Genomic DNA, 26,502 nt, shown 5'->3' on the forward strand with positions numbered 1-26,502 from the left:
TTGTTTCACGATCTCCCACAAGCCATAAAGGTTATGAATGTGCCATGAACTGTTTGATTAACCACCTTGGCTAAACATCCCATGATGTGATCACAGATGATCAAAGATAAGATGCAACAGTGTTAGACTTTTTATTGCTGTGGGCCTATTCCGTGATTACACTGTACTGTTGCTCATCCAATCGTCTTGTCAGAGTTACACCTTCTTCCTCTGCATTTTTCTGTCCTCTTTCTACTTCCTTTCCTCTTCTCCCATGGGTAACAAACTTCTGGTCATTTTGCTGCTTTCTTCGAGCATATCGAACATTCTTCTTCTCGATCAAACATCACGCTGCTTTCTTCTCCATCTCCGTCCTCATTAACGAGCAGACCAATTAATCTGCTTTCAGCACAGCAGTTGGCGAGTGTGGCCAAGGAAGAGCTATTGATTACTTATTCAATCCACCTTTGTCTTTTCTCCTCTATCCCAACCTATATCTCTACATCTTTTTCCTCTTTATGCAGGCTGAAACTTCCTAAAAGCTAACACATCATTAGTTGTGTGTATTTTTCAGTACCTTGACAAAGAATAGGCCTCCTCAGAAGACAAAAGTAATCGCACACAGACTTCTGATTGAACACATTTTGAGCATGTTTTGATAAGGGTCCTGGGAAGTTATGGTGGTTAAGTGTAAACTTTTCTGGACATTATTTTAACCATTTTTTGAACCTCCACACATCAACTTCACAAGACAGGCGTGTAGGAGAGCAAAGTGTCTATCAAAAACTAAGAGGTAAACTCCCTCACACTGTATAACTTGCAAACAAACATGTATTGGCAATGTTTCGTTACTAGACCTTCATCAGACATACAGTCTGTTTAAATGGGCAGGGTATCTTTAAAAGGAAGTGGCTATACCCTGCAACCACTCATCATAATTATTAATGATTTGGTTTGCAAGTTAGACAGTGTGCAGCAGTTTACCTTTGAGCTCTTATTTTCAGTCATTTGCTAAAAATCCATTAGTCCAAACCTCCATCACCTTAGCCACACGTCTACATTCCAGCTGATCTTGCTATCAATGCAATATCAATAAGACTAGATTCAGTGAGTAACCTTCTTTTTTTCAACTTGGAAAGGACACTTTCTTTCTGAGGATTGCAGAGGTTTTGTTTGTTTCTTAGTTTCAGTGAAAGAAATCCTTTCTCTCTTTGAAGGCTCACAGCGTGGTTTATCTATAATGAAACTATTCCAGGGAATTGGAACAAAAAGGCCTCATCATTATATTTTGTTCTCTTGTTGTGTCTGATATCGCACGAAAGCCGGATGACATTTCATAAACACACACACACCTAATACATCAACTCTGACCTGGCTACACACATTCACAAATACCTCCACATAAAATGCGTACACACACAAAAATGTAACACACAGCTGGCTTAGGTTTCCTCTTTGTGATTAGTATCAGCCCATTTACCTGTGAGACTCTCTGTCCCAGAACCAATTATCATCTCTTATCTGTGTAAAGTACGTTCATGTGTGTGTGCTATGCCTACTGTGTGTGTGTGTCACACTTTGCTGTTTTTTTTTTCCCTCATCCTCCTGTTCATTGGGTAGGTGTGTGATTGGCAGGAACCTGTGTGAGAAAGTTCTCAGTCAGAAAGCCTACCGGGATCGGTTTCAGGGCCGGTCCGCAGGGCAAGCAAAGGCTGGACTGCAGGGAGAGAGAGAGAGAGAGAGAGAGAGAGAGAGAGAGAGAGAGAGAGGACACACTAGAGTAAGCGTCAGTGCATCTCAGGCTGAAAGACCTGCTTTATCTGGCCATCTCTGGGGGTGGAGGATGGGGAAGGGGGGGGCAGAAGGAGGGAGGGAGAGAGAGAGAGTGATCCCCCTGCCCCAGGTGAGGGGATGAACAGGTGAGCGGAGTCATTAAGAGGGAAAGGTGAGCTCTCACTCTCTGTCCCCTGCCCTCCCTCACTTGTTCAGTCATTCTTTCTCTTTTTCTCCCACTAATCTCTTCAGGGAAATGTGTGCGTGAGCAGTTTGTTGTGTGTGTGTGTGTGTGTGTGTGTGTGTGTGTGAGAGAGTCTGTATTTGCTTAGGAATACAAGCCTTGATGTTATCCTTTGTGTTGTGTTTGTTTTGTGTATAATGTCATCATGATTACTTGAATTTTTACATCCCTGTGAGGCTGCTGCTGTAAGGCTGTGTGTGTGAGTTCTCTGGCTACAGCGCCATGTGTTTGTATTTTTTCCAGACAGTTATTGTAATCGGGATCAGTTTCTGTTATTGTAGTGTAGTTTTGAAAGCATAGTTACTAGTTCAAACATCAAACAAAAGATCCAGTACCCTAATACAAGGGGGATTATCGGCTAACAGAGAGCTGTTTTAGGTATAATGAACATTAACAGATTATAGTATTAATATTGTTTCTGAATACGTCATATTTAATAACGGCTGATGACTCACATCACTGTTTAGGACTCCTTGGATATGCTCTACCATAAAGGGGAAAAAAGACAAAACAATAACAGCATTTTATATTTCATAATCCTAAATTATTTTGGTTCGGCTTTTCACGGACATTATCCTAATGGAGTACTTCACCAGTGATCCCAATGAGGGTTTGGATCGCACAGAGAAATCTGTTTTTCAATCCAATTTTTATGGTTGAAACACCACAAAACCCTTAGAGGCTCTTAAAACTAAGCTCTTAAGTGTTAGTTTGATATTTGTTTCCTTTCTGCGCTTCAGAGTTAAATAAAAGGATTGGCACCGCTATCATTCTTTAGTATGAAGCTAGCTATTTTTTATTTTTTTTAAAGATTTATTTTGGGCGTTTTTGCCTTTATTGTAGAGATAGGACAGTGGATAGTGTTGGAAATCAAGGAGAGAGAGAGTGGGGAAAATGACATGCGGGAAAGGAGCCACAGGTCGGATTCGAGCCTTCATACATCGGGCGCATGCACTAACCACTGCGCTTCCTGCGCCCCTATGAAGCTAGCTAATTAGCTGTTAATATCTGTTAGCTATTGCAGCGGGGAAACAGCTAGCTAACTTCTGACCAGGGCCTAAAGATAAATCTACAAACACAAATAAACATGTTTGTGTCTATCTCAACAAGGTTAAAATGATTTCAGATCAGATATATGTTTGAAAAGAAGTTCGTCACAGGTTTTATTTTGTTTACAACATTGGGGAGTCTGCACAACTCCCTCTCATACCATTATTAGTCAAGTCTGACATATCTGTATGTAGAGGTAAGGTGAGCGTTGGAGATTTTAGTCGGGATATCTTGTAACTTTTGACATAGCTTGGCTCCGGTTACCTTTGCCCCCTGTAGTTATGCTATAGTTAAGCTATGTAGCACTATCTCCTTACTGAATAGCCAAAACATCTTCTCGCGGTTGACTTTGAAAAATGTCCGACTATTCTTGTCAGATTCTGGACTTCTCAGAAACGTTAGCAACACTGGTGAAGATAAGTCATCATGTCCGAAGTCTAAACTAAAATGAAGGGTGAAACACAATGTCACTGCGGCTCTCCTGGTCTGGTTTCCATAGTTAAATCTCGATTTTGCTTCAGTGATCAGTAGTCTCACAGATTGTCTGAGGGACACGGCTTTATTTTAACCCTGGCAGTGGTATCACAGACACTCAGCGGTCTGGGATGTTTAAGCTGCGGCGCCTCCACAGAGATGGGAAAAGTTCAAAGACTTCATAACTGCGAGGTCATTTGTTCAAGGCGTCTTTCTGCTGGTGGTTTCACTGTTGATTCTGTGTGGATGTCGGAGGGAAATGGAGTGAACTGCCAAGAAAACAGTGCTCTGTTTGTGCCTGACCAATCTGTTAATCTGACAGAAGTGGGAACAAGTCCGTAAACAAATGAGGGGGATGATATAAGAACAAAGTTCGATATAAGTCAAGCAAGTTGACTAGAACAAATTGCAAAACTAATGACCAGGTGATAGCATGCAGAGAGTGCTTATTTCTCCATAGATGCTGCTGTGTATAACTGGTTATTATAAGACCATAATGTGATGTTTTCTGACCATTTGACATCCTGAGGTGGTTCATCGGTTTGGTTAAAGCTCACTCTTTAGTTTAAACGACCTGTGACAAATGACAATATGGTAGTTACTATAGAAATACTTTTAGTGAATGGAGTGAAGTCCCTACCGTTTATTATCCTCATGTCAACATGTCAAGTGTTAACTCATCCATGGTCATGTTCACTGCCAGAGGCCATCGCTGACTGATCTGGGAAAGACTCGCATATGGAGCTGAGAGTGTGTGAACAGATACAGTATGTGCACCAACTTTGTTCCGGTTGGCTTGTCTCTTCTCATTCCTGGTGACTGCCTCTCTTGTGTTTGCATAGATATGACTGTAATATATTTGTATAAGACTATCGCACGCTGAGCCAGATGCCACATCATACATCACGTTCAGATCATGAAGACAATAAATACAGTCAGTAGATACTTCATATGTTCTGATGTATGGTATCCATCAGCCTAAAGGAGGGTGAGCAAAGGACCCTGGTTCTAATTTCTTAAATATTAGTGCAAGTGCATCATATTGCTATATAGTTTGATTTCAAAGAAGCTGTGCTGTATAGCCTATATGTAAGGCACTCGTGATGTCAAGTCAGTTACTGAGAGTGTAAACTACAGTTTTATTGCTGCTGGAGAAGTACTCAGGTCTTAGCTTGTGTTAAGATACCAAAACATATTCAGTATTAAACACAACATTAAAATCTCCACTTGAAGCGGCTCCTGACAATTTTCTAGCCATAAAGTACTATTAATATATCTTAAACATGTCATGAATAATATCACATGCATTTTGATTTACCACATGACGCTGCAGTACCCTTAGCTTAAATGTGTTGGCTATGACATGCGCCATACTGTTGTAGTGAGTTAAACATAGCAGAGTATGACGAGATTTCCCTCAAAACTAGAGCTAAAAGAAAGGGAACTTTGGACTTAGAGCCATCAGAATACGAGTGACACAACTCTACATGAAAGCTAATGTTGCTCCTGTTGTATTTAACCGAGGCGAAGCAGATTATTTCTACTTTTCTCAAATTCAATCTGTAACATTGTCATATTGTATAAAATGACCATATGAAAAAAGTATATCCTTCAAAGTGACTGTAAGTTAATAAAGTAAAATGTACAATATTTCTCTCTGCAATGCATGGAGGTAAAAAATACCAACAATTGTATAAACTCAAAAATCACTTGTAGTTTTGCTTAAAAACTATGAACGGTTAATCGTTTTTCCATTATTTCTCTCCAAATTGTCAACTATCCAATAAAGGTGGTACTGCTTACACATTCCTCCAAACGACATCAAAACTGAGATTTGCCGCCATACAATTCGACCAATAATGGAGGATCTAAAAATAAGCTTTTCTAGAAAATGTAGGCAGTTTTCATTGGAAAGTTAAATCATTATAATGTTTTAGAAAAGTCCAATTGTTGTTATTTATTTTCTCCGGTGCATGTTTTACGCTATGATCACCACAAATGACTTTCCTTTCACTGGTATTGTTTAGTGGTGGTATCAGCCTTGGTAGAGGTAGAAAGCCTCCAACGTGAATAGAGAAGAAAATGGGACAACATTCACTGATTTAGTTAATAAGAATGCATTTAGGTGAACAAAGCCCTTCCGGAAGAGCAAAAGCCTTTTCAGGTGGCTTTTATTCTTTTCAGGGCACCGAGTTCAACATGCAAAGTGTGGCTGTCATGCAAATATGTTCCGGTGTCGCTGCTGTAGTCTTCACATGCATCTCTGTTATTCTGTCTTTGAGACGGCATCAGAAAATGCCCTGTGAGAGAGAGAGAGAGAGAGAGAGAGAGATATATATATATATATATATATATATATATATGTATATATGTATATATATTTAATATGAGATAGTCAATACTGAATTAAAAGGGGCACACTGTTAGTTGTGTTTGACTGCTGTAGGTGGTTGAGGCAGAGTCGTTTTTAATTACTTTGTACGGTTCAATAATTTAGTCCAGTCTTTCATAACTGAGGGAGTCAGCCCTTGAATGGATCACTAGAATAATTGGAGGAATTGTGAGATTATTTTGGGGATAGAGGAGAAGAAAAAATGAGTTCTGTTGTGTAAATATTTTACATACTTTGTACTTTAGTAAAATCTTTGCTGTTTAAATTTAATTAAGTTGGGCATCAAAACACTTTTTTTTAAATGACATCTTTGAAGGGTGTATCTCTTTATTGGGGAACTAGCCACAACTCATACTCCCTTTTTACTCCCAGATGTTTTAGCTCTGCCATTACAAACCTTTTGTACTTTAACACTGGACCAATCAGCGGTGTCATGTCTCTGTAATGCATATGTGAAAACGGCTATATTCTACACATGCAGGGTAATGGTGCAGCTAAAGAAAAAGAGGCTCAACATGTTAACAAACAGCCAAATTCTACACACTTTTCCATTCTGCTGGCTTCATGATTTACACAAACTTCTCTCGCCCTTGTTATGCATCTCTTACAGCCTCCACTGCTGGCTTAGTGATGGAACATCAAGCTGTAAGGCAATTGTTGTGAAGTTTTATATTCCTCCATCGAATGTCGCAAAGTTGGAGTTGAAAGTAGCTTGAAATGAAAAAACTCAAGTAATGTAATTGTACCTCAGAATTGCACATTAAGTTCATGTTTAAGGTAATTTTCATCACTGAAAGTAACCAGAAGGGTCTCTCGCTGCCATCATACAGGACTCACACATACACACACACACACAATCTCTCACACACATAGCGTTGTAAGCGATGCATTCCTGCTGTGTGGGAGCCGAAACAGGGGGCAGTTAGTGAAGGGAAACTAAGGAGAGCAGCATAGTCGGAGCTTTCTTTCTCTCCCGAGTCTCTCTTTCACTCTTTCTCTTCCCGCCGTTTGTGCCCTCCTCTCTTTTGTCCCCTAATTGACTCACCTACACAGCCCTGCATACCTGCATGTACGCTGATACTGTTGTATCGTTTGTTCACACAGACCTGCAGGCTTGTACATAGACACACACATACACAATTTACTTTTAAGATTAATACCAGCGGGATCTGGAGCTTGTGTTTTTAGAGATAAGTTAATAACCGGGGGGGTTAAACGTCTCAAGGGAAGCTTGTTTTAATGATTTCATTTGTGTGCAAATTGGATTTAAAAGTGGGAGTCGTTTTATTAGAAGAGAAAAGAGGTAACAAAAGCTTAATTAACATGATCACTGTGAAAATTCAGTCAGCGGATGTCATTGTGTTTCATCGAACGCAGGTAAATAATCATTAAGACCAACACACAAGTGTGATTAGAGCAAATTGTTTCCTTTTTGCTGCCATCAATATCCTCCTCCTCTTGTCGCCTCGCCTTCCTTACTCAGCGTCTCTTTACAATCATCTCTCTCTCTTTCTCTCTCTCTCTCACACACGCTCTCTCTCTCTCTAGTTTAAATCAGTCATTGTAAACCTTTTGTTCTCTGTGTGACTGCCCTTCAGTCATGTCGTGTCCCTCTGGATTACACAGAGAAGGCAGAGTTACATTACAGTTAATCATAAATCCTCCCTCTCCTCTCTGTGGTTTCTTGTGTTGCCGAAGCTCAACGGGAGCAACCACAAACATTTTGAGTCATCACATTGAGAAACATGTTGTTGTATGATTCGAACTGTCCCATGATGCTTTTCCAGCTCTGGTCTCTGTCAATCCAGTCATGAATCAATACATATAGTCTGTCACCGTAAAATCCATCCATCCATCAATTGTTCCATCCTTCCATCCATCCAGTTTAAACAAAAAGATACATCTGAAATCATCACTTCTGTTCTTTTGTATGTATATTTCTGTATAGGCTGATATTTTCCATCTCATTTCAGCCAGTGACCAAAGTCATTTCCAGTACATGTACAATATTTTCACTTAAATGCAGAGTCCACTACAATTCTCTTGCAGTGCAATTATCATATTGTTATGCTTACTCTTATTGTGACAGTCAAGGTGCAGGTTCAGAAGTGCAAAACAAAGTAACTTTTCACCTGGAAAAATATAAAAACACTACATCCACTTATGTTTTGACTTGTAAAACCTGCAACATATATTTATGAATAACATTTTTTAAACACCTTTACCCACTGTATTGGAATGGAAAGTGAATGGCATTAGATCACCTGAACGTCTTGCATCATGTCGGCATGATTAAAGCGACCAGCATAAGCAGAAATCTTTTGGGACAGATGGAGATTTTTTTAGTTTGCAAGTCTAATGCTAGCTTTATGCTGATATCATCATATGTGCTTCTCTACTTAAATGTATCATGAGCAACACAAGTACACTTCTCTATAGTGATATGTGTTCATTAATGAAGGGACCAAAACTTCTTATATCTTTTTGTGCTTTAGGAACTTACACCTTTCAGTGTCTTTGTACCATTTTACATTTTTCTTTTGTCTGCAGAATGTATAAAGTGAACCTAAAGGTCTAAAATAGCCAGGGGTTCTCAGACTTTTTCTGTCATGCCCCGCCTTGGAGGAAGAAGATTTTTTTCAAAACATGTCAAAATGTCAAAACATAAACTTAATTTCCAAAAATATTAGGTTAATTAAAACATCAAAGAACTGCATGTGTATAACTTTTCTCACACTTCTTATTTATTTGAAGTTATTAGGGTTCATTAAATGATCTAATTTATTCTGGAGCCTTCCTTTTTTTTTTCCGCCAATAAGCCAGCACTTTTGAAATACAGGACCTGTCCTCTGTCAGTCCTTTACATTTTTTAAGTTGGACTACTGGGTATCTTTAAAGAGCTGTGAGAAACTTTTCCAGATGATTCATTAGAAATTACCATTTGTATTTGCTTAAGCCAACTGTTTATTCCTCTATTTTTTAGGGACAATTTATTGTCATGATTTAAGTAATCTGAGAACACAAACTCTTAACCAACATTACTCTGTACAGACACATACCCCCCCAAAGACTTGTTCTATTTTCTTAGTCATATTGCCTCTCTCTGAAAATGCAGTTGTGGACGTGAAACGGCTAGACAAGCTAATTTCCTGCGGAAGTCAGAGATGAGGAAGGGGGGAGAGTCGAAGGGGACAAGGGCAGTCCGTCTGGGTTGTGATGGGGGATGTGAGGGAGGGGGGCGGAGGGTGGTAGAAAGAGTGAAAGGTTGACATTGATGTCAGCGCTTTGGAGGCGAGACTGAGGGAAGTGAGAGTCAGGAGATGATCTCAGCATGAGGCCCACAGGTGTTTTGGGTGGTAGGCTGAGAGAATCAGAAGCAGCAGGGAGTAAGGGAGGGAGAGCCGACAATGGGGGGGGGGGGGGGGGGGGGGGGCAGGATGGAGATAGGGCAGGGCGACATGGAGGATGAGGGCCCGTCATGTCAAGAGGCCTCTGTTGTTTGAAGTGGCTGCATAGTTTAGTTTAAGCCAATTAACCCTGCAGGAATTTGACAGAGGGAGAGAGAGGGTGAGGAGAGGGACAGACATTATACGGTAGACTCTTAGTAACTTTACGTCAATATGTCCTCAATATGCTTCTTTTACCTCTCCACAACTTTACAAAAAGAACTATTTGTCTCCACTTCATTCATATGACACCTTAGTTGACTTTACAGATTAAAATGTTGAATTACAACACCTTCTGAAAGCCGCTGGGAGTTTTTAGCTGGTTATGAAACAGACATAAATGAATTCTCAGGCCTCTATGTGAGCTACAAAAACAAACCAGGTCATCACCAACAAGATTAGTTATTTCCATAAAGCATGTTTTGAATTCTGTAATGGCTGCAGTGGGGTAGGTGTCAGATGAAGATAAATAGAGTAGCAGCACCTGCTCAAACAGCCATTGTTTCAATATTCCCCCGGTGACGATTGACAGTGGGTGATATGTTTGACTGTTAGAAAGGAAGCTGGATGAGATTTTTCAACATAAAACACAAATTACACATGTTCTGGGCAAGATCAGAAAATAGGTAGAAGGTATCGCTTTGTCCACAGGGGGCGGCAAAATCTCCACAAACCCAAAGTTCAACACAGGAGCTTCAAAGATCAAAACTTTAATTTACAACCATTGAATCTTGTGACCTGCTATAAAATGTATCCAATAGGGGTCCCTTATTGTGCATTAAATGTTTATGAGTTTTCAGCAGGTCCAACAAAGTCATTCTTATTCAAATCCTCTATCCCCCTATCAAAGTTCTCCAACTTTAACCAGCGTCACATCAACACATTGAAGTATTTACTTATCTGGCTTCAGGCAGCACAACATCATGTCATTGTTTTGGGGAAAGAGAACAATGTGGTTACGTTTAGGGAAAGATCGCAGTTTGGGTTAAAACAAGTACTTTGTCAAGATAAGGGGACTTTCGTCACCAACAGCTTTGATGGTCTTAAACTGTTCAAGACGCAATCATTTCATTCATTAGGTATTCCACAAATAAAAACAAAAACTACAAGCACAAAAAATGGTTATGGCTGTATTTTTCTTAGCTTTCTGGCAAACACCTACTACACTCCCACCTGTGTGTGAAATAAGCTGTGCTATAATTATACAAATGTATACAAACCATACATATTTTCATAATCAAAATGAGGAGTTTTACCCCTTGTACATAGTTTTTTACTAATAAAGAAAGTAGCTAGAGACCTTAACTAGACTGTAAACATTTGTATGTCTTCTTTCTGCTGTAAAAATGAGCATTTCAATATGGACTTTACTCCAGAGGAGCTGCAATTTTGTGCTGTTTCCTGGTGGCTTCATTTTTTACCTCCAGAAGTTACTGCTTGAGTTAAACTTGTATTAACCTCATAAAGCTACAACTGTAAAATGATGTGTAAAATCTTTAGCATCAATCACTAAGATGCCATTAAAACGTATTAAACACATCTTTACTGCACTTGTACTTAATCAGACTTTAAATTTAATACAGCCATGTAATCTTACATATGAAGGAATTGAAATGGAAGGTTTTTAATGGATTTTTACATTCTCATATTCTTAATCAAACTCATCAAAGTGTGAGTTAGAAGGGAAGATGAAGCAATGCAGAGCTGCCGCTGGTGGTGGTGGTGATGATGGGGAATTAGAAATTGAGTAAGGGTGAAGAGAGGAAGATGAAGACTAGTGCTAATCATGTCAAGAATGAAAGAAAAACAGAAGAGACAGCGAGAACAGAGACATTTAATTATAGAGACGAGGTCATGGGAGCAGGGTGGGGTAGACTGCTGAACACCGGGGGTCTAATTCCATAGTGCTGTGTGCGTGTGTGTGTGTCTAGGTGTGTTTTTAACCTTAGGGCATGGTGATGACCGAATAGGGTATTATCCGCAGAGACTAATGGAAATGTGCAAATCACCCACCTCAACTTGACGTCTCTTCCCCTCCTGTGGTCTGGTCCCTGTTTCATCCAAAGAGAGTGATTTCTTTTCTTCGTTACTGCCAAGAATCAATCAATAACACAAAAACCATGTCTGACACAAAGCTGTTCAGGTTGAGTGTCTGTTGGGAGCCTCAGTGTCCAGATAACATTTGACTTTTTTCTTCAGTCAAGTAGAAATCAATCAGTTTAGTTGAATTATTTCAGCTTTTTGACTTTGCAGTTTTCCTTACAGTCTATTAAAGGGAATTACGCTGACATACTGTATGTACTAACAACGATGACAGCTCTGCCACTGGAATAGTAATGCCATTGTTACTGTGATGACTAATTTGTAGAACAGGTGAGGTGTCAGCCATCCAATCCGGTGTTGGCACATCCGCTGTCATGACAACTGTTTGCATGTTTGTGTGTGTCCATGTGTTTGTGTGTGTACATGGGCGAGTCTGTAATTACAGAAGCGCTCTGATGTTAAGGGCGAGAGTTGGCAGGTGTGTGAGAATAACAAATGTTGAGCTACAGATTATGAATATTGACATTTTGGTGAAACAATCGCAAAATATATATTATTTCAACCAGACAGAGAGTGTGCAAAAGTCCATTTGTCTGCTTGTACCGTATGTGTGTCTCTGTAAAGGAGTTTTATTGTGACATCTGTGTGCATTGAATTTTTTTTAAATATATGCATAGAGGCTTATGTGCTTTTGGTTTCTGTAAGGATTTCTACAGTTTGATTATTTCTAGAGAAGGATCAAACGTGTCAAAAATATAAACTATACTTTACTTTTCCTGATTAAGTGCAGTGAAGATGTGATGAATATGTTTTAATGATAATATGATATGCTTTATTCTTGATGCAATGTACACATCATATTACTGTTGTGGCTTCATGAGTTAGCACATCATTATCATCATTTTCAATTGGAATAGTAATTATGAGTGGAAATGTTGCATGGAAAATAAATCATGGCATACAGACAGAAAATGATTGGAAGGAAAATAGTGTGAAGAGGAATCAATATCATTTGATGCAAACACTTATATTTTGGACCTATGCCTATTTTGAAATAATAATAATAATAATAATAATAAGGACCTTATTTATCCTAAATTTGTTTGTTTTCTAAGGAAGCTTCAATGTAATATGTTTCTGATCATATTGAAAATAGACAGCAGTGTTTGCTTGGTAAACTTCCAGTTAATTAATTCCAGCTAATTACTCGCACAGCAGGTCAGCTGAACAGTCAACAACATTAGATTAGTGTGCAGGCAGCAATATTGAAAATATTTCAACTATGGATGAATAATATTTAATTGTCATCAAAGTCTTTATAATAACAACGTTTTAAACCATATGAATTTTAATATGAAAAGCATGAAGTTGCTTGTGATGACCATAAGGAAGAATCATCTGAATCTGAAGCTCCTCTCAACTCAGAATGCTGAGTTTCACCTTATTATGAAGTTCAACAGCTGCCTGCTGAATCTTTAACGACACTATACCTGTGTTAAAGATTCAGCAGCTGTTGAATAAACTTAAAAAAACAAAAAAAAACACTGAACAGTATCTATGCAGACAGATACAACTACAGTTACAGCAGCTAGCTGGTTTGCAAGTTGCATTTGGCAGCTACAAATTCAGATTCAGATTGATTCAAAAACATTTCTAAAAGAGATAGAAACACAAAACCCAAACATGTGAACATTAGGAATCCAGTGAGCAACTTATCAGCTTAAAATAAAATTATAAGTAACCTTTGTGTTCCCCAAAGAACCTTTCTTTACAGCGTTAATGTCTTGAGATTTCTCTGGAAATCAAAAGCTGATAAAACATTTGCTTTACCTTAAAGTTCTCTCAGAAACAAATGATCAGGGAAATCTCGAGTAAATCATCACTGCAGACTTGTCAGATAACGTGTTACCCATGTCACTTTAGATGGTAGCTATTGTTAAATGATTAAAGCACAAAATCCTGGTGAATGCCTAACATGATAAATTACACTTACATAGACAATCTCTATTGTAGTGAGTGCAATTATGTTTTCAGGGCTGAAAGAAAGCATTGTATACGGAAAAAAACGATTACATCTCACTTATATTGCGTGTGTGTATGTGTGTGTCTGAAATGCCTGTGCATGCAGGTGTGCGTGTGCCCATCAGTGTGAGCTCGGAGGGGAAATTCCTCTCTCCGGGCTGGGAGTCCTTCCTGTCGTAGAGCTGTGTTTGTACAGCCTGGCTTTGTCGGGATATCCTACCCTGCCCATGTCTGAGAGAGAGAGTGGGAGAGATGGAGGGAGGGAGGCATGGCAGTGGAGAGAGGGGGAGAGAGAGAGAGAGAGAGAGAGAGAGAGAGGGTGAGAGAGGGGCACCAATACGGGGTGGAGTGAGTAAGGGGGTCAGGCTAAGGAGTTTGGTCGTTGGAAAACTGGGCAGATTTTTTGTAAACCTTCATTTAATCAAATATTTCATTCTGTAATAAATGTCTGAACAGTGGTTTAAAGTGGTCTCACTCTGTAACCCTGAGCTTTATAATTATGCTGGTGAAAGGCTACAGAGAAAAGACAGGGCAGCCAGCCTACAGCCTGAGGGAACAGGCGATTTATAATCAGGACTAATTCTTTGCTTTCATGTTGTCTTGTGTTTTTGGCCGGAAAACCCACGTCAGCCTTTCCAGCCTCAGACCATCTGCACATGTCATGACAGGCAACAATCAGAGTGAGAGCTGTCTGATAGTGACCTGATCTCACAGAGGTGTTATAAGGTTCACACGCCGCAGAGAAATAAACAGACCATACTGCTTGTAGAGTGAAGGTAGTTTAGACAGAAAGACAAGATGACAGACAAGAAGTGATTTCTTGGATGAATATCCAGGTGAACACATGAAAAAGTACTTTCTTGTTTTCTGTGTTCAACTACAGAACAGCCCAAAGCTGATTCTAGACAGAGTATATGATGCTTTATGTTTAAATAAATAATAGGACAATATTGAATCAAATTTCATTTGAATGGTTTCTCTAAGATTGTGCAACATTAAAACAGGAAATAAACAGTTTTCCGATTTAGGTTGTATTTCTGTCCTCCAATAAACCATCAACCAAATAAGATGCAGCGAGACATGAACCCCACAGTTGAGTCCAGTGCATAGACTGATGAAAACATGGACGTGGATTCAGTGACATCACCTGTGTGTGTCCGAACGGTACTTTTAAAGCCTTTCCATGGCGGTCGCCATATTGAAAAGAATGTCTCAACCTATTTTTGACATTTCTAATAGGACTTCTGGGGCTTTTTGAGCCAGCCTCAAGTGGACACTTGGGAAACTGCAGTTTGTGGGTGACTGTGTTTCAGTTGGTACTGTAGAGTGGGTCGACTCTTAACCGGACGGTTGGGGGTTCGATCCCCTGCTCCTGCAGCTCCATGTCCGATGTGTCCTTGGGTAAGACACTTAACCCAAAGTTGCTCTCGCTGCTTCTTCAGCAGCGTATGAATGTGTATGAAAAGGATTAGTTACTTCTGATGGTCACTTTACATAGCAACCTCTGCCATCAGTGTGTGGGTAGGTGTGAAAGAGCTTTGAGTAGTCTGTACTATATCTGTACTGAAGTCCATGTACCAGTTTTTTACACTTCTGCAATGGCTTCATATTTTTTTATCTGATCCAGCTTTAAAGGGACGAGTCAGCGAAAGGACAACAGAAAATGTTCAACAATCTTCCACTAACACAGAGAATGTGTAAAGCAAAACAACCCACAATGGCAGTTGTAAGGTAGCCTAAACTACTCCGACTTCATAAAACTTTCTCCACAGCGCAGAACACAGTTTGCATTTTCACACTCAGGTGTAACTAATTAACTCATTATAAATACCTGCATTGCAGTACATTCCAGTAATTGCTGGAACAGAGATGTGGGTGATGTCGTTAGTTCCACCTGTGCATGTCCTGCTGCAACAAGGCAAATGATTCCTGTGAATTCATTAAGAGGAGAATATAGAAAGAAGAGTGCTGTAATGATGGAAAATGCTTCCAGGATTCAGGTGTGGGAAATGTATTCAGAGTAAAACAACATTTAGTGCACAAAATCATTAGCCTTTGTATCTTTAGTGTAAAAAAAAGTTTGCCTCAAACAAAGATTATGTTCACAGTATTTTGATTACATTCACAGGGCCTCCCTTTGAATCCCCTAGTGACTTTATGTGTTGATAGAAATGTATAGTTTACACATCAAGCAGTTGGACAGACACATTTTCATTAGGAGCAAACTCCAGAAGATGAGGTTGTTTGTCAGTATCTTTGTTCCAGACACATTTCCCAACCTCCTGCTATCTTTTTAGATACCTATTTCAGTTATCTGAGCTTTTCAAACAAAGACAGACATAATCAAGTACAGCTGAATCAGAAACATGAACAAGAATAGTATTTATCACATAGTAGGCCTATATACATTTTCCTGTCTAAACTGAAGAATGAAAATGTGAAGATTTTGGCTGGTAGGATCCTTGCATATATACACACTCCTTAACCGGATCTACACAAGCCAGGTTTAAGTATTTTACTTGTATTTTATAAAGTCTGGACCAAGTGTTATCATTGTCCATTGAGCCAAAGTAAGCCTATCAGAATTTTTGTTTGAAGATGGCAAAACAGTAATTTGGCAATTTTTGTATTGGTTGGTTCATATCAAGTAAACAATTTACTTTTCAATTTTGAAAGAAGAAAATATAATACTTGTCATTCTTTATGATTTGATCCTTACTGTTGAGGTTGACTATAATCGTCTGCCAGGCCGTCTCCTCTGTGTTGATAACTGCACAAACACACGAGCACGCACACAAGAACACACACTCTGTTTTCCCATTATGTCATTTCCCCGCTGTCATCACTCTGGCCATTATCTCCACAAACGGCAGAAATAACACTCAGATGTCAGATGTTGTTTGTAACAGAACAAGGTAAAAATATCAGCACACTGCGATCTTATCAGCCTCTTCTTTGAGATGTTTACTGTGTGATTTCCCTCTCTTTGCATGCTGTTTTTTTCTGAAACACACTAAGAGGTCACGCTGCCTCCACCTGGCCTCTAATGAAGCCATACACTTTGGGATTGCAAAAACAAATTGCTATGGTTACCATGTGTGTGTAAATGTGTGTGTGTTTTGGAACATTTTCAGGAAGGGTATGTCAGTGGATGATTGTCTTGATTTTTATAAACACATATACCAACTTCTATTCGTGGTTGTTGTGATTTTAACTTGGTAACCATGGTCAGTTTGACCCTTCCCTGGCTACCCAAGCCTTAGCAACGGGGCTTTCTGCAGATCCACCCTTCCTGTATCAGTGACTGTATAATATCTTACCTGGCTGTGAGCAATTGTGGGTGAAGAGGTGAGCGAAAAGAAAAAGGCTCACAGTTGGCAGAGGGTGCAGGCAGCGGGAGGGAGAGGCGCATACAGTGGCTGGAAGGAAGGGTGAGGAAAAGGGGAGGGGAGAGGGAGGCCGATTGGAAAGATGATAAGGCTAAGAGGTCTGTTAGGCGGCCAGCCGTGAGGTAATGCTGTGTGTGCGTTTTGTAGAAGCGGACAGTTCATCATAACAGGCGTGATACTGAATCACTTCAACTCAAGCTGTATTTTATCCTGAATGTCTATCAAGCTGAGAACAACTGAGAGGCTCAGTTTATTTACACAAGTGTACTTTATTATTTCATTTCACATTGTATCTGTATTTCAAACAGTCAACTTAAGCACTCCCATATGGAAACTTCCTCCACATTCCTATAAAAATGATGTTGCTTAGTTCATATACCCAATGTCACCCATTGGAGTCTGAGGAGGCGTTTTGAAGCCAAATGATAGCGGGTCGCCATAATGGAAATGCTATCTCCTCATCAATCTAGACACAAACAAAGAGATGAAGTTGCAACAACTCTCTAACGTGTGAGTCAAATCAGCAAACACCTAATTAAGTAAATTTATGCGTAACTCTTATAATCTTAACGGATGAGTTATTTGAAAACATTCAGCCAAAGTACACTCTTTTTGATCTGTTTTTAACTTTTATTTTGATTTTTTATAAGTATATTCCCGTCCCCTGTTTTCAGGAGCTGCTGTAATGCACAAATTTCCCCCAATCAATAAAGTTTATCTTTATCTTTATCTTTATCTTTAGTCTTAACCAATAAAGAAAAAATCTGTCCAGACCAAAATCTTGTACATCTTAATATTTACATCTGCACACTGGCTTCATTTTCTAACACTGGAGGTTGCTGCTGGGGAAACAAAACGCCCTCTGATCTATAATCTACATACCAATTAGACCGATAAGTCTCCATAGATCCAGTGTGATCATAATCATCTGCAGGATTTGGTGTTGTAAAGGTGTAAATCATGAATACTAAACATAACTTCAGGTGTGAGTCTTAGGCTGAAGCTTAATGACTCCAGCTGGTCCGTCTCTGAGCTACCTGCTGTCTGCTGGTCTTAATGAACTGGCTGCTCGCCCTCCACAAGCCAGCACATCTCATTAGCCCCATGACTTCTATGTGTGATGTGTGATATGTGTGTGGGTGGATGGGAGGGCGTGTGTGTCTTACACTTTCCTTCACTGTCTTTTTTTTATCATCTTATCACTCCTTCTCTATTTTGTGCTCTCCTCTAATCTTACCATGCCATCATCCTTTGAGCTCTCGCTGACCTCTTTGTCTCCATCACATATCTGAAGAACAGACAAACTCCAGGAGTCCTGCAATCGTTATTCCACCACAGCTGCCATACTTTTACCTTTCTTTGCCCCTTTTCATAACTCCCTCTGTAGTTATCCTTTGTAGCCTCTTTCTCAGTCCTTTTCTCCTCTCTCTTTGCTCATCTTCTCCTCCCATCTGTTGCAGCACAAATACACTGACTGTGCCTCCACGTTGAACCAAACCCCTGACTCGGTGTTTTCTGACACACCAATTTTCACTCCCCCTAACATTTTGCACCTTCACTGCAACCCTTCATCTTCTCTCCTCCGTCAGTGTTGCCTCATTTCTCCTCTAGCTAACGTTCCGACCTCACACCCTTAACCTCCTCTTGAATCCATCTCTCTTTTCCTTCACACCTCGCTCGCCTCCTGCGCCCATCACCTGCTCACTGTTTCTATCCCTCCCTCCATACCTCCCACAGCATCTCCCCGTCTCGCTTCCCTCCCTTTAGGCTCTCACAGCAAATACGTGACTACACATGCATGTTGCCCCTTTTAGGAGGAGAAACCATACCCACAATGCTCGGTTGGGAAAGATTTACATGACAGACAGAGGGAGAGAGAGAGAGAGAGAGAGAGAGAGAGAGAGAGAGAGAGAGTTGCAGAGAAAAGTGTTGATCTGAATTATTCATAAATGGTCTATAGGATGGACTAATGCATCAGAAACACCTGTCCTCTGTTATCTCTCCAGAGTGTGATATCTTTGTAAGCTCAAAGTCATCATTTGAGGATGTCCAGTGTCCTCTGCTTGTGTACTGCAGCACAGCCTTGTATGGACTTTGTCTTTTACACACGGCTCTGAATTTTAATGAAATACTTAGATTAAAAACATAAAACTTCTGCAAGCAACTCTATCCAGGATTAACCTGCGTGCAGACCTACAGGCCACAAAGACTTGTCAGACAGAAAAAAAAAGAGCACAATAAAGCATCCCACCTGCTCCAAGAGTGTGTTCATAAAATTGAACAGGCGTTGTCGGATGTCAACGTGTGGCTGTAATGGCTGTTCTTTTTCTTCATCTCTCTCTGTGTAGCTGCAGGTTGAGGTTTTCTTGATTGAGCATTAAGCTGCAACCTTGGCAGTGAATCATGCTTTCCTTTTGATTCAAGGCTCAGGGCAAGGATAGAAACATAAACTGTCTACTCTGTTGAATAAAAACACTGGGAACTTTTACTACAGTGCTGCAACTAAATCATAGTTTTGACAAAGTGGTGCTTAACTTGAGTATTTCAATGTTATGCTCCATTATACTTCTTGTACATAACCCTTATGTCCCTGCTGGTTAGTACTAATATTTCTGATCAAGCTTAATGAGAAAACTATTATCTGTTGTTGAACTTTTATCTCATTGTACCAATTACACAACACAATATTTTAAATATATTTATTTCTTGTTATTTCTTATCTGTAGCATTAAACCTTCTCGGCCGACATAAACAAAAACAGGGGTATTTATGTGACATCGCCTCCACCATTTCTGGCTCGTTGGTGTTTGTGTTGGAGCAGACTGGCTAGTTTATTTGTAATTATGTCAAAATAAGCAAACTTCCATTTTCCCCCGTCTTATCTGTAATGATGGAGGCAAGAAACTACATAAAATACAAGAATATTTGCCCACAGAAAAGAATCCACAGCAGATAAAGACTAAATATTGTGATTCACCGTGGCATCAATTTTGTTGTCAGTTTTTTTGGTAAATTACTGTGGAGCCCCCGGGAGAATTTCACACTCATTTGCATGCATTGCTTGCTTTCCTTTTTTTTTTTTGCATTACTGGTCAGTCTGATGCCACCGGACATCCGAAAGTAATTTGCTCCGTTCCCACAGAAAATGTGTGAATCGTGTGCAATGGCGTGCGACTCAACCAGTATTCATATAATAATAACTTTTTATTAGAGATGTTACAAACTTTGTATTAAAGATATAGATAAGATATATTTAAGACTCCATGAATATAGATGTTTGTCTTTATGGTTTGGGACTGGTTGAATTCTATAGTTCACTCACAGAGCTGGATCATGAATTGTTTTGTAGAGTTTTTGACACTTCATACTTTTAGTTAAATTCCCATGAACATGCATCAAAAAACAAAACATATTCAAGCTCTACAGCATAAACAATGGTCCCAAAGAAAACCACAGGACACGAGTAAGTGAACAGATGAAACTGTACAGATGGACAGAATCCACTTTTATGTCTGGTTTTCATTGCACACATCTGATTAGTGTTCCCTCTGTGTTTCCTTCACAGAAGTCCTTCTCTCTGGTGTTGGAGGCTCAGGACTATGACAATGATACGTCTGAATCAGGTGAGGACACAGTGTCTGTTTATCTTTTTAATCATGTGCAGCTACACAGAAATATACAAAAATTAATGAATTATCATAGATAACTATCTTCCATTTTAGATGTAAAGATGTAAATTCTGCTATTTTGGAAGATTGGTAAGCAAAATTGTGAAACTGCAACTGCTATTTTAAAACTTAATTGAACTGTTTGCGTCAGGTCTCTTTAAAAAACGTCTTAGCTTTACGCTTTAGCTTTTAGCATAAGTAGACTAGTTGGTGTTTATTCTAATTGTAGGCTCATTTGCTCAATGCCTTTATAATGTGGTAAAACAAACTTAACACACAAACTAAGATGTTGAAAAATAGGATGTAAATGTACAAATTAAGTTAAAGAAGATGGTAAATTAGCAAAGGTTAGTAGAGTAGAGTAATGGTTAAATTAACTTGAACACTAGTTGTGTGTTAATTATATTCTTCGTCAGTTGAGTAGTTTATTGGAATTTCACAGAGCTTTTTTCATATTAAACATATGTGGCACAATTTGTGTGTTACAAAACAAATGTTATGTAAGATTCTGGTCTTTACTTATCTGTAACCAAATATGTAGCTCTTGTGTTGTGGCATAATTTTATTCTCCCTATTGTCTCTCCAAGAAAACCCATCTGTTGTATAGCTAGCTTAGCTATGTAAGTTTAGTTTTCAACAAGCAACTTTAGCCTGAAGGCAGAAAATTCATTGTTGTTTACGAGGTTCAAGGATGTGAAAATATCCCCTGTGTCTTTATTTCAAGGCTAGAAGGTCTTTTATCCAGACCCTTTAATTTCCTGCTCGTCTCCTTTATGTTTCTCCTCATAATCAGGAAAAGCTCCGTGACAGGGAATCAGAGCTGTGTGCTATAAAAATCACAATACACACACACGCACGCACGCACACACACAGGAGACAGATGTTCTTTTGCCTTCCTCATTCCTGTCATACCACAGTTGTGCCTTTCATCCCACCATCCCCAGTATCCAAAAGATGGCTGAGATAATGAGAAACTGGGAGCTGCACCAGAGCTGTGTCTCCTTCGCTGTGGTCTTGTCTCCTGTCCTCCTCCAGCCCTCCTTCCCTATGCCCTCCAGCACTACTCTTACATCTTGTTTGCATTATGTGTCATTTCCACCTGAGCTCCTGACAGCCCTTACATTGGGTCTAAAGCCATTCAGCTTAGCTCAACCCAAACACGGGCGTCCTAGCAGTCTGAATGGACTTATCAGGCCCTGCTGCTAATCAGGAGAGATTACCGAGCTCGACTGTGCCTTCGGAAGCAGTCTTTGGAAACTGTGAGAAAATATGATGTCCTTTGAACAATGACAGTGTGACCTTCAATTAGTTTAGTTTAGATAAAATGTGTAGTGTTAACTTGAAGGGTGTACCTTTGTCTTTTGAAGGATCATTTCCATTTATACAACGTTGGTCTTATTTTAATAGTTTGGTCCTCATTTTTATTTGCAATGATCGCATTTTGCCTACCAAAGTAACCTGCATATATGGACAGATTATTTAGGCGGTTTTCACACAGTAGTCAAGTTGTTGAAGCAGGATGTCTGTCATCACCACCATTACTTTTGGTTTTCTGTGTCACAAACATTTGACTTATCTGGGGCTAATTTCCCAAATGAGTTGTTAGCAAGGCTTGGTTTAGTTAAGCCTATTTTCACTTTTTACTCTTTACACTCTATCACTACAGTCCTTTTTCAACAAATCGGACCCTCCTAACGGTACCCGGTCAGTTTTCTTTTTAAGTTGTTCAGACGGGTTGTTGGTTCAACTTTATAGTCCTGTTGGTGGAAGCAGTTTACGGCTCTAAATTGTCTTGCGTTTAACAAGTACATTTTCTTTTTCTTTGCCTGTTACTTTGAGAACACAAAATGATGAAAGACCTGTCAATATGAGAACACATTTGAGAATTCGATTTGCAGAAATTGGGGCAGTGGTTAGCTTGTTTGGTCAATTGGTGTCTCTATTATGTGAGTGTGGCTCCAGCCCTGGAGCTGGCTGGAGCACAGATGGATGGATATGCAGAAGTTAACTGAAGGTGTTAAGGAGTGGTTAGAATATGGTGCTAGTTTTGAAGAGCGATTCAGAAAAATCTGCTTGCATTGGCCGAATGTGTTCAATAGACTCGTGCTGGGTTTCTGTCTGAAATAGGTGCCTGTGTTGCACAGTTTACATACATCATATTCACTTTTTCTCACTTTATGTAGTTTTGAATTTTTTCAAGTTTATTGAGTTTATTTCCTTGACATCTACAGTGTGGGGTTTTTTTTTTTTGAAGAATTTTAAACCAAACATTTCAAAGATACTCTTCCTCTGTGGACAACAATGGATGCCAATGTGCACGAGATACTTGTGGGCACACACACTTTAAATCTCTGCTCCCTGGCACTTCTGGTGGTCGAAACCTCCTTACATGGTTTTTTAACTGAACCAGATCAGTTTAGTAATTAACCACAATTGTGTTAAATTGCAGTGATTGCTTTTTGTCTATTCTCTCCCTCTTGTTCACATTCTCAGAGGGATATTTTAGGCTCAGATTTACTGCTGGGTTCAATCATATTTAAACTGTATTGACAAGAACCCACAGCCACAGAATTGCTGTTGCTGCTGGAAAGAAAGTGAAATTCAATAACAGAAGTGTTACAATATAACACAGCTTGTCTTTGAAATGTAAGGCAAAGTTTCAGAGACAGCGCTTTTATCCAGATGAGGATAATTCATGGCGACATCCTGCAGTTCATGTAGAACCACAATTAAACCGCAGAACTTTACCATGTAATCAGATATATGCGATGCACTATACAGCTGATCTATTAGTTTCCACAAGTCTTCTGTATTGATTTGTCGGCTCAGGTGATGTTCAAATAGCAAATCAAGAAGGTGGTGTTTTCTCCCCTGCAGTATTTTCTCTGCCACTCAAGGACGAGCGCTTCACAGCTCGAAGGACGATCGCCAGAGGCCTGGGAGAGAGATTTAAAGTGTGTTTGCTACCTGCAGAAACAATCCCTGTGTGGCTGCTGTTTAGCTTAGCACTGTTTGCTTTCCTGTAAGAGACAGATCAGGGCGTCTTGTTGCCTCGGCCATCGAATGCCACCTCACCCTTGCTCACTTGTTATCCTGCAGTTTCATCTGATCGCATCAGAGAGGAAATCAGACTCTGTTATACACCTTCCCCTGCCGCGATTCTTGTATATCAAGTTGATTTTTTTTCCCCCACTCACCTTTCTACTGCTGCTCTGGACATGCACTATGTCCACTATGTTCTTACAAATATTTTACTACACACACACACACACATTCATGGGCGAACACACACAGAGAAACATACACACACCAGCCACTGGTGCCTCTCATTTTATCCCTTTGTGTCTAACCCAGTGATTTCATCTCTTCATCAGGCAGTTGGTCATGTGTTTGGGCAATAATAGTCGCCTCCCTTCCTTTTTGGTTTGCATCCTTGTATCAAACGCACAAACACAATCACACACAACAAACACTGCACACTCTCCCTCTATCCATCGCTTATTTACTTCCAACAAGACTCCCTAGTCTGCATTTCTATCTCACAATCTTTCCCTTTATCCTCGCCTCCATCAAATACATTGACTCACACAAATATTCTGACACACACATGTTCTCAGTTCTTTGTGTGAGTTAATACCCTGTCAGAGGAGATTATGAATGAGTTAGGGATGACAGTGCCTCTGGGATATCCCCTCCAGGGGTCAGATGTAGCAGCCGCTGCCCTCGGGCCTTGTCTGGTCCTCTCTGGTGTTCAGACTGCTCTCTCACTCACTTTCTCCCTCTTTTTGCAAACCCAAGAACCCTTTTTTCTAGTCTGCAGACAGCCCTTTTCTTCATCTATGCCCAGACTGGAATAGTTTTTATATTCACTGCCTTCATCCTTGCTATCTAGTCAAGTGGTCTAATGTTTTAAGGATGCACTTGTGAAACTGTGGGTGATTGAAGGACAAGAGAGATTTTGTGAAACCGACTCGCACAGACCACAGATAAGATACATTTGAAAGTGTAAATAAGGGCTTTTTAAATCGCACATTTGATTGTCTTGTGATCCAAGCTTTGCCAAGGTTTCCGGAACAAGTTGAAGGCACACACATACACATTTTAGTGAAAAAGCTTCTTAAAAAGACCTGTGTTTTTGCAACTAATATTACATTTTTTTTTTAAATGTAGCGAGAATAATCATCTACAGTTATTTTCTACTATGTTTCACTTCATTGTTTTGGTGATTCTGATCATTTAGATCTGGCATCCTCATTAATGTTTTCTCCAGCTGTGCTGTCACTTTAAAAACCCAACTGCACCTTACCTTAAAGTGACAGTAAATAAAAAACAAAGTTTAGCAGTTCAAAAGTATTCATTTGAGCAATTATTAAAACAGGTTTTCACCAAAATCTGACCTAAAAAAGGATAAATACTGGGCGTTTGTTTGCATGGTGATCAGATCCTGACTCTTATTATTCTTTGTGTCCATCCTAAATCTTAAATAGAAATGTATCTTCTCCCCCCCCCAGGTCAGTTAATCGAGCGAGTCCTCCTCTCCTCCATGTTGAACCCCAGTGAGCAGTGGGAGACGTACCGACACCACGGACGCGCTCTGAGTCTGGAGTACCGGCTTCGCTTCCGCTGTGATTCAAACTACTATGGACCTTTCTGCAACAAGTTCTGCAGGGTCCGCGATGACTTCTTCGGTCACTTCAACTGTGACCCAAGCGGCTTGAAAGTCTGCATGGAGGGCTGGACGGGGCCAGAGTGCAAAGATGGTAAGCTTTTAAATCTGCAGAACGTCCTTATGTCTTCATATGTCTCTGCATCTCCTGCATGGGCCTGCTCTCCCTGGACTTTAACCAGCATGGTGGACAGATGGCCCATTGTGGAGCAGTGCAGTTCATGATTGGCTTATAGCCACTCTACCAGAGCAATGCACAACCACATTCAACACAGGCATGTGGACATTAACCTGTAAGGAGGACTGAATGCTGGTCCTAGCACTACTAGCATTCGCCACACTTGTTTATTGGGAGGGTAAGTGGTCTCAGGATTTTCGGCAGACACAAGATAAAAAAAAAGTTGTCTGTTAAACAATCTAAAGAATGTGTGATTTTGTTCTACATTAAGTTAAAAGCAAACAGGGAAGGTTCTTGTCCTTCATTTTTCCAGCTGCTCAGCTTCTCAGTCATTATAATACAATTTATAAAATGTTTGTGCCAGAAAAAATATCCACCAATATTTTCCAAAAGTTGATTTAAGGCCACTGATGAAAAAAATGAAGAATATGTTTGCTTTCCATTTATTTTTCCATTATGCCAGGAAGAGGGTTTCCTTTCTCGAAATGTTCTTAAAAGCTTTTCCATGAGGCCTTTCTTTCCTTTCTATTGTTCTCCTTTTAATATCTTTTTAAAATTGTGATCGAAATTAACTTTAATCACAAATATGTATCATCGGTTTTAATTAACAGCCTCCTCAGAAAAATGCCCTGTAGGTCATCATTGCCTTTGTGAACAAAGTGTGTGCGTTACGAGGGGGTGGGGGGGGGTTACTCTCCGTCTGTCTGTGACTCATCAGCTGGATGACCTCACCGTGCGACCTCTGAGTGCTGCCATCGAGTTGCGATGGTAAAAGTTAAACGGAGGAAACCGGACTGAAAACCATGGGAACCCTGAAGGACATGTAGCTAGATTACGGACATCCTCACTTCATCTGACTTCCTCCTCAGCAGGTTGTTGATTTGGACCGCAGAGAAGCAGGAAGTTTGACAAATTAGCAAGGGGTCCCCTGTTACTCCCTGCAGGGTTATGACAGTGATGAAGTTCAGGGACTTTTCCGTCTAGAGTTCATTAACTGGATGCTTTGAATAGAGAACTGTCCCTGGATGAAAAATGGGTAGAATACTTAAGTCAGAGGAAGAGGACATGTACTTTAACAGTACTTGAGTTCATTTCTAGTTGGTGGTACCTCCAGTACATGAATGGTCTACCTTAAATCCATGTGTTGTCTTACATTTATATGATTGTTTTTATAACTG

At 39.9% G+C, this 26,502-nt stretch overlaps 1 protein-coding gene across 2 annotated transcripts in view; it reads left to right on the plus strand.

The window, feature by feature from the left end:
* LOC109985774 (protein jagged-1b) overlaps window positions 1-26,502 on the plus strand; it is a 45,273-nt gene that overhangs the window by 6,585 nt on the left and 12,186 nt on the right. For both annotated transcript variants that reach the window (XM_020636174.3, XM_020636172.3), the window contains exons 3-4: window positions 20,378-20,435; window positions 24,992-25,240. In XM_020636174.3, the coding sequence (XP_020491830.2) occupies window positions 20,378-20,435; window positions 24,992-25,240 (307 nt within the window). The remainder of the gene's footprint in view (window positions 1-20,377; window positions 20,436-24,991; window positions 25,241-26,502) is intronic.

This window comes from Labrus bergylta, chromosome 11 (assembly GCF_963930695.1).
Source record: "Labrus bergylta chromosome 11, fLabBer1.1, whole genome shotgun sequence".
In the NCBI taxonomy this organism is placed as follows: domain Eukaryota; kingdom Metazoa; phylum Chordata; class Actinopteri; order Labriformes; family Labridae; genus Labrus; species Labrus bergylta.